Source organism: Pseudophryne corroboree, chromosome 5 (genome assembly GCF_028390025.1).
Source record: "Pseudophryne corroboree isolate aPseCor3 chromosome 5, aPseCor3.hap2, whole genome shotgun sequence".
Lineage (NCBI taxonomy): Eukaryota > Metazoa > Chordata > Amphibia > Anura > Myobatrachidae > Pseudophryne > Pseudophryne corroboree.
The window spans coordinates 325005326-325014949 of NC_086448.1; the positions used below are offsets into that span (position 1 = coordinate 325005326).

Consider the following 9624-nt stretch of genomic DNA (forward strand, 5'->3'; position numbering starts at 1 on the left):
GTATCCAAAGTGTATTTCAGTTACAACTGGTGAAGTTCATTCTTTTATCTATACCAGCTAATAGACTGTGATTAAGGAACTTTTGCTGCTGTAACATCAGAACCAGTCTAGGATTCATTGCTGCTAAAATATAAATATCAGCTTACCATCAGATTCTGCAGGATTCACTATTGACAGTTGGGTGTATTGATACTTAATCTTGCTATTATGAACATCAAAATAACTTTGCCATTGGTTGCTGCTACAAACATCAGAATGTCATTGAAACACTTCTGCTCAGTGGCTTTGATACAGGTTGAGTATCCCTTATCCAAAATGCTTGGGACCAGAAGTATTTTGGATATGGGATTTTTCCGTATTTTGGAATAATTGCATACCATAATGAGATATCATGGCGATGGGACCTAAATCTAAGCACAGAATGCATTTATGTTACATATACACATTATACACACAGCCTGAAGTTAATTTTAGCCAATATTTTTCATAAATTTGTGCATTAAACAAAGTGTGTCTACATTCACACAATTCATTTATGTTTCATATACACCTTATACACAGAGACTGAAGGTCATTTAATACAATATTTTTTATAACATTGTGTATTAAACAAAGTTTGTGTACATTGAGTCATCAGAAAACAAAGGTTTCACTATCTCACTCTCACTCAAAAAAGTCCGTAATTCGGAATATTCCGTATTTCGGAATATTTGGATATGGGATACTCAACCTGTATCAGCTCACTGTGTATTGCTGCCACTATATCAGCATACCATCTGTTTCTACAAACAGTCACAGTACAGTATGTTCATGTGAATAAGAGAAAACAAATTTCCATTACCATACCTCCCTGCTGTCCTGATTTTCGCGGGACAGTCCTGTTTTTTGGGGCCACAGTGTACCACGGTGGGGGGGCAGCTGGGAGGCTCCAGAGCAGAGCAGCAGTGAATAGACGCATCTATTCACAGTAGACAAGGGGGCTGGGGGCATGCCAGCAGCTCATAGAGCACTGGACATGCCCCCACAATGACAAAAATGGGAGGCGCAGCTTGCGTCACTCCCACAAAGCCAAGCCCCCTTTCCCTGAGGTCAAGCCCCTTTTTGGGTGTCGGCGCGCAGGAGTCTCGCATCTGGATCTCCATAATTGGGAGGTATGCATTACAAGTCATTGTGCTGTTGGGGTTGCCATAATATAAGTATCAGCCTACTATCTGCTCTTTTAACAGAGGGGATTTACTGTATATTTTAGGCTATGAGTATATAATTGGTGTATTGATATGTACATTTATACTGGCAGGTGTTTTATTGTATTTATGTTTTTATTATGTGGAAATTTCAAATAAAATACTGGTTAACAACGCTTTCTTTTGTATTTTAAAAGCTTTTTTTATTTTTAAGTAATCCCTCTGATTTGAAAGCAGCAGACATTTACACAGAGTATTAATTGGCGCCAGACTTCTATGTTCTTTACTCCAATATTAAGAGCATCCTGTGAGTAATTCCAGCTCTGCAGAATATTACATTTGTCACAGAGCTGGTACAGTTTGCACATTTAACTATTATTTATAGGCAGGGTTGATTCTAGACAATTTGACTCCCAGTGCAAACACAAAAAAATGCGCCTGTCCCCATAGTCATGGTGCGTGCACCCCAGGAATAGGGGCATGGTCCAGCAGCAAATGGACTTGGTCTTGCAGGAAAATACTACCTTATCACACAATATCGCCCTTCACACAATATTATGCCCCAAACAGTAATGCCCCTCGCTCCAAATTATGCCCCGCGCAGTACTGCCCCTTGTTATGCCCCGCACAGTAATGCCCCTTGCACTAAGCCTCACTTAGTAATAATGCCTCTTTAAAATTGTCACTGTACCTGCTCATTGTCAGGGGTTGTTTTATGCTGCTGCTCCCTCCGCCGCCAACGTCACCGTTGCAATCCCGGCACTGCTGTGCCATTGTCTGCCTCCTCCCTCCAGGCTCCGTCTATTAAATGTCCCTCCAAAAATGTCCGCCGCCTCCTCTAGAATCCTTCAAAACTGTCCTCTCTCTGGCAACAGCCATTTTGGGAGGGACGTTTTCACAGCATTCTATGCGGCCGGCCAGACCGCATAGAATACTGCACAGTGTGCACACAATGGCCGCAGGTCGGTGCCCTGTGCAATTGCACGGCTGGCCCGGCCCTAGAAACAGCCCTGTTTATGGGATCAAGTTTACTGCTGTCAGCAGTGATGGCACTGAGGTGAATGGCCAAATATTCTCTGTCAAGTGCTGCAGAATATGTGTGCGCTATGTAAATAACTGGTAGTAAAATAAATAATCAGACTTTATTGTTAAAGAAAGTATGCTGTATTGGCAGTGAAATAGAGTAATTGCCTTCATTATGGTTCCGCCATTTATTTCAGACTAATGTGTGCAAATACATTCTAGAAAGCAGTATACAACAAGTGTTAGTACTAAAGAGTGTTTGACGTATGTAACATCCATCTAATACTCACCTACACAATGCTGGTAGAAGATTAATAAAAGTAATTTTTTTAAAGGCAATTTCCACATTGATTAAACTTTATTTTAAATTCTTATACCATGAGAGTATTTTTAGTTTATGTATTTTCTATATATATATCCACTTCCATGCTGCACATGTGCACCATAAAAACATATGCTCATCTTCAGATTGGGTTTCATTGTACACTTACAACTCATCATCATATTTAGAGAGGCTGGATGGGGAGGGAATGGAAGACAAGGGAGGGCAAGCATAGGCCCAAGTGCTCACGCGTCTGTGCCCCTTGTCCTGCTTGTGGACTCCCACATGTTATGAGGTATGGTATGGGTTGCTTAATGCTAACGAAGCTCTATTTCTGTTTACAGATTCTGATGAAGAGCTTGAGGAGAAACAGGACAATGAAAAAGCTTTTGTGTAACACAAAGAGAGTACAGTGGTAAATGTGTATTATTGTTAATTTTAGCATCATGAATATCCTGCTCAACATTAGAACAATTATTACATATGGAGAAAACATAAGATCCTGCTACTGCTAGGAGGAAAGGCTAAGGATTCATAAGGTGTGCATTGTAACGTGTCTGTAGTGTCAGGTGGAAAAGATTTTGAGTCATATGAGTCGCACGTTACATGCTTACTTTAAGATACAGATGTGTCCTGATACACCTAGCCTCAATATGCCATGTGGCACAAGAAGTCTGGCTGGAGTGAGCCACGGCGGGTGGTGTAGCATCCTTTTTATGTGAATAAGCATCTTTATCACAGTACGATATGCCAGAATCCTTTCATGAGATTGCACTGATTCATTTGCTATGTGACACCTGTATATCAGTGTGTGACAGAGTCTGACAAAGCACAGCAGAACTTGATGTAAAAAACCCTATGGACACTGAATGGTAGCATGCATGCTTCCCAATTGATCACGAGACAATAGCTGGTAAATGCCACATCACATGAAAGAGGAGACTCCCCACTATCAAATGTGTGTGCCCTCATGTGTACAGGTGTAGCTGTAGGTGTAAGAGGTTGTGTAGTGCTCTCCCATCCATGGGGGTAATTCCAAGTTGATCGCAGCAGGATTTTTGATAGCAATTGGGCAAAACCATGTGCACTGCAGGGGAGGCAGATATAACATGTGCAGAAAGAGTTAGATTTGGGTGGGTTATTTTATTTCTGTGCAGGGTAAATACTGGCTGCTTTATTTTTACACTGCAAATTAGATTGCAGATTGAACACACCACACCCAAATCTAACTCTCTCTGCACATGTTATATCTGCCTCCCCTGCAGTGCACATGGTTTTGCCCAATTGCTAACAAAAATCCTGCTGCGATCAACTTGGAATTACCCCCCATATGCGGAAAATGTATGTTTTCTGCGTTGCTGGGTAACGTCTGGTGATCACAGCTGATCACCAGAGAATAAGCACCTACGAAACAAGGACACGCCTGGAGGAGCAAGTGTTTAGCGGCACGCACCCACAGGTCCTTCCTACTTTATTGACAGATTGGTTTGTTATAGCTTGTAACCAATTTCTAAAACACCTGCTGATATTATATATTATTACAGATAGGAGTGTCTTTATATGATTAGATGTATTATTATTAAAGAGTATCACCTTTAGATGAATGACAAAATAGTAATATGGGGGCAGAAGAAGTGTCGATATGGGGCAGAAGTGGTACGTATCCGCGCATGTTATTTGTCTTCCCCATGTATCACAGCTGTGATGTGTGCCCAGTAATGGCACCCCTGTCTATATCGGTGCTGCTATCTAATAGACAGCACGCCAATGTGCAGGGCAATGTATGCCGACACCTGCAGGTTTTGTTGCCTATATACCACAGCTGAAACAGCACTGTCCCTGGCTGTGGCGGGTGCCGGCTTCGCAAGACTAGCGAGATCTCACGCATTCCCAGTGGTGCGGTGGGAGAGACTCAGTAGGGTGATGCATTGTGGATTCTGACAGGTATCGCTGGAAGGAGGGAGGCGGGGGGTTTCAATCCCCCTCTCTGGCAGATGAGATATTAATACATCTCTGCGCTAGTGCTTCCTGCGCTGCTTCAGTAAAGAGGCGAAGCAGGGAGATACAGGCATGATATGTGCCGATATCATACATTTACTCCATGGTGTACAAATAATATGTATGTAAAATGTATAGTGAGAATTCTCCAAATGTGGTGAATCTTTGCTTACACCAAAGAAGCATGCATATTTTTATATCAAATGTTAAAGAATAAAATTATACAGAGCAGATTATATTGTGTTTTATATTCTGGTTTAGCATTATCAGAATACAGTGACATATAAACTTGCAGTGTTTATTACCTCTTTATTTCGTTCACACTATATAACATTATAGGAAGGTTATTAATCTATTCTTTTCTTTCAGAAAGAATGCATTTTTATTGCATGGAAACTTATTGCTTTGAGCAATGCTCCTCCAGAGTTCTGTTTACAGGAAGCAAAGCCAACTGACGCCTTTCCCTTGGGTACATCTACCGGCTTCTACTATTCGGAATGAAAGTTGCTGCTTAACTCACTAGTTAGACTGAAAGATTTGGAAATCAGCAGAGAAACTTAGTATGGACGCAGATACTGCAAGAACACCTGCTAATTGTCACATGTACAGGAAGAGGCGGCTCATTGGAAAGGTTCCTCTGATTCTCTCCTGGTGTCTGTAGTGTGATATTTCAGTGCCTTGTGTTCTCGAAGACACTAAGTACAATGCAACTCTGAGAATGGCCTTTCGTATCGTGACATACAAATGTACAGTTGTTAAGGTTTTACATACAAAATGAGCTATGTATGCAAACCAACATCATATATTGCAAATGCAGTTAGCACTATATAACATACAATAGCTACATGTAACAATGGATGGCTTTGGCACTTACCAGTGTAACACTAGATAAATGTATAGACCAAAATGAATTCTTTAGTACACATCACAATGGCTTTTAAATTGGGCAGGATTTAAGAGTATGCTTCAAAATAATGTTTCAAAATACTTCTCAGTCAAACTCTATTCAAGTAGCTGTTAAACTGGGCAGTTTGGATATCCTTAATCCTGGACTGTTAAGATGGGTACACATTAGACAACATGCAAACGATACGATGTCGCTTGCAATTTCCGTTGAACCCCCTGGAATCACTGGACAAACGATATTGGGGGTAATTCCAAGTTGATCGCAGCAGGAATTCTGTTAGCAATTGGGCAAAACTATGTGCACTGCAGGGGAGGCAGATATCACATGTGCAGAGAGAGCTAGATTTGGGTGGGGTGTGTTCAATCTGCAATCTAATTTGCAGTGTAAAAATAAAACAGCCAGTATTTACCCTGCACAGAAACAAAATAACCCACCCAAATCTAACTCTCTCTGCACATGTTATATCTGCCTCCCCTGCAGTGCACATGGTTTTGCCCAACTGCTAAAAATTTTCCTGCTGCGATCAACTTGGAATTAACCCCATTGTTCATACACACTGAGCAATTTTACAAACGACCAAACAATTTACATTAATCATCCCCCACTACCAAATTGTGGGGTTTCAGACAAATTTAACATATCATTCGTCGATGGTAGTGTACACACTGAGCAATTTGCACCTAGTCGTTGGCGACACTTTCGATATTGAGTTGCATGTACAGACTACAAAGGACCTTGCGGGAGCATGCATCGCTAACGAAAAGATACAGTGTGTGCACACTGGCTGATGAAACAAATTTGCCGTAATGATGTGTCGTGAGTACCCAGCTTTAGGTTGCCATCTGAACCAAGGGCCTAATTCAGATCTGATCACTGCTGTGCGTTTTCGCACAGCGGGTGATCATATCCTAACTGCGCATGTATCTGAGCCGCAGTGCGCACTCACTTTGGACGTCTACAGTGGGCATTGGAGGTCAGCGATGGGATGGTGCGAAGGACCCATTTCGCATGGGCGTACGCAAGGTGATTGACAGGAAGAGGCCATTTGTGGGTGGCAACTGACCGTTTACAGGGAGTGTCCGGAAAAACACAGGCGCGCTCAAGCATTTTGAGGGAGGATGTCTGACGTCAGCTCGTGCCCCGATCAGCAGGATTCAATCGCACTGGACGTGTAAGTCCTGGGCTGTGCAGAGACTGCGCAAAGTTATTTTCAGCAGCTCTAATAACACATAGGAACACACACTTGCACAGCGAAAATACACTCCCCCTGTAGGCGGCGACTATCTGATTGCAAGACAGCAAAAAACACAGCCCAGCGATCGGATCTGAATTATCCCCCATGTTTGGGAACCACTGCATTAGTGTGTGACATTGAAACATAAGTTTTTTTCTCGTCGTACACAGACATCTTGGTTTGATATGTGAGAAGGCCCTGGCCGAGCAGCTTACAAACATTACGCAGTATAAAACACATCAGATTTATATAATCAGTTTGTGCAGCTAACAACATTATTACAGTTGTCACTCTTTGTGCACAGTTTATAAAATGAAAGCGAATATCATTGTTTGCAGCACATTTTGTTTTACTTTGCAATATGTTGTTAGAGATACATCTGTGCTCCTTCGCTCTGCATGTGCCGATTCTCAATTTCAGAATTTTCGTTTAGTTACCAAGCTGATATAAAAGACATAAGTGAATTCATCAACAGTCTAAGGGGTGATTCAATTGTTTTATTTTTGCTCCTGAACTCCCATCTAAAGTGGCAGGAGAACCCGAGGCAATATTCAAATGGAGTTTTTTTGCACCGGTCGCACCCAAACATACCGGGTTTAGCCCATCTAAACTGATGGGTACAACGTAAAAAGTGCGGCACCCAAATCGATGACTTCTAGTACATTTCAGTTCGCTACCTCAGGAGGTTGAAGCTGAAATGTGTGTGTGTGTGTGTGTGTGTGTGTGTGTGTCCCAACCCCCTCCTGCGGCTATTCGTACCCGAATGGAGCAACAATTAATTACTCCAGTGGAAGCCACGGGAAATAAACAATTGAATTCACCCAAAAGAGCAGTATACACAGTATGTGCCGTCACAATGCTTCTTTATCAGCGCTGTAAGATAGAAAAGAGTGTCTGCTCTAGTTAGCGTAACATTAAAGTATAATCTTTGCTTCCAATGGAAATGAGGCCCAATACATTTCACGGAATTAAACGAGCAAGAAGTTTGCAATTTAAGGCATCGCTCTCTGCTCTCCATCATACAGCAATTAAAGTGGACCTGGTATAAGTGTCTGGATCACAGACTATGGTGATGTTAAGCCAAAAAAGTCTTGGCTCATTTAAACAAGTACGCTTATTAACTTGTCAAATGTATTGCATAATGTGATTGCACCTAAATGAGTTTGTGTCTTGTTTGTTAAGTCAAAAGATAATGGCATTTCAGTTGGCTATTTAGGTAACATTATAACATAAAACACAAACATATCTAATGTCTATAGTATGTAATGTAGCCTAGGGAACAATGGGGGTCATTCGAGTTGATCGCTCGCTAGCTACTTTTTGCAGCCGTGCAAACGCATAGTCGCCGCCCACTGGGGAGTGTAAATATGCTGTGCAAGGGGGCGAACGCCTGTGCAGCCTTGCGGTACAAAAATAGCTTGTGCAGTTTCTAAGTAGCCCCAAACTTACTCAGCCGCTGCGATCACTTCAGCCTGTCCAGTCCCAGAATTAACGTCAGACACCCGCCCTGCAAACGCTTGGACACGCCTGCGTTTTTCCAACCACTCCCAGAAAACAGTCAGTTGACACCCATAAACGCCTTCTTCCTGTCAATCTCCTTGCGATCGGCTGTGCGAATGGATTCTTCGTTAAATCCATCGCACAGCAACGATCCGCTTTGTACCCATATAATGCGCCTGCACATTGCGGTGCATACACATGCGCAGTAGTGACCTGATCGCTGCGCTGCGAAAAACGGCAGCGTTCGATCAGGTCGGAATGACCCACCACTGGGTGCTATTTATGAGATCTGGGGCTTGAGTAACTGTGGAAAAGATGCATTTTCTAACCTGCATTAGAAATAGAGCCTCTGGTTACCTTTATTCTTTGCACAGTTGCTTAGTATCTGAACTGGTTTTCTAAAATACGCACCACTATCTTAAATCATAATTTTATTATTAGTAATATTTATAACTGCCCTTTAATGTTGATCATTGAGCCGACCATTTTAACCAAAAATTCCAAAATCGGTATTTATTATGAATTTTTGTTACCAAACAACTGCTGTTCAAACAATCTGTATAATACAGGGAAATATATTAAATTGCTTTCAGTAATTTATCTGCCAGTTTGATGACATACTGTACTATTTCTCTTTCTGTCTGGTAGGTTTTAATGATTGGAACTTGTCAATGTAAATATCTACATATGCACTATTGCTTAATAGATGAATTTTGTTGGCTGCCAGGTGTTTGTGAGACCATATTTTCAAATTAAATAATCTCTCAATAATAAACTTTTTTTTATAAAAATTTTGTAAATATAGTTATTTCTGATTATTTTTTATATTAACAATACAGAATTATTTGTGCATGTCACAGTTATGTTCAAAAGAAAGACAAATTAATATATTAAGAAGAGCTACTAATAGCATTCACAAATGTGTAATATGTCCCATATTTGATAGAACTTCAGATCTACACTAGCGCGTAAAATCTTTAGCCAAGGAAGATAGTTGTTAATAAAAGGCAAAATGTAGTGAAATAGTGAAAATATTTATTCATAATAATGTTTCACACATGCTTGCCGATATTCTGGCTGCCCATGCGGGAGGGGGCAGCCAGGTCGGCACAGGGAGGGGTGTGGTGCGGTGTCAGGGGGCGTGGTGGGGGTAAATGATGCTGCATAGGGGCGGAGCCAGGGCATGGCCACATGATTGCATAACCATGGCCCCACCCACTGCAACTCAATGCCGAAATTACCAACATTGAGAGACAAGGGGGCAGGGCCACGATGAGGCGATTCCGCGCAAATCGCATCATCTGACACACCCACACCGCCCACTTCAGACCTGCAATGTGGGGGGTTTGCTGGGCGATGCGGAGGGGGGAAAGCGAGCTGACTGCCGGGAGACTTGACCACTCTTCTGGGAGGCCGGGAGTGCCACACGATTTTTGGGAGCCTCTCAGCCATTCCG

General features: G+C 42.0%; 1 protein-coding gene across 6 annotated transcripts in view; it reads left to right on the forward strand.

The window, feature by feature from the left end:
* Positions 1-8959, forward strand: part of STARD3NL (STARD3 N-terminal like) — a 132153-nt gene extending 123194 nt beyond the window's left edge. For 5 of the 6 annotated variants that reach the window (XM_063922523.1, XM_063922525.1, XM_063922522.1 and 2 more), the window contains 2 exons: positions 2874-2944; positions 4897-8959. In XM_063922523.1, coding sequence (XP_063778593.1) covers positions 2874-2926 — 53 coding nt within the window. In that variant the 3' untranslated portion in view covers positions 2927-2944; positions 4897-8959. The remainder of the gene's footprint in view (positions 1-2873; positions 2945-4896) is intronic. The other variant, XM_063922524.1, reaches the window with a different exon arrangement.
* The last annotated feature ends 665 nt before the right edge of the window (positions 8960-9624 follow it).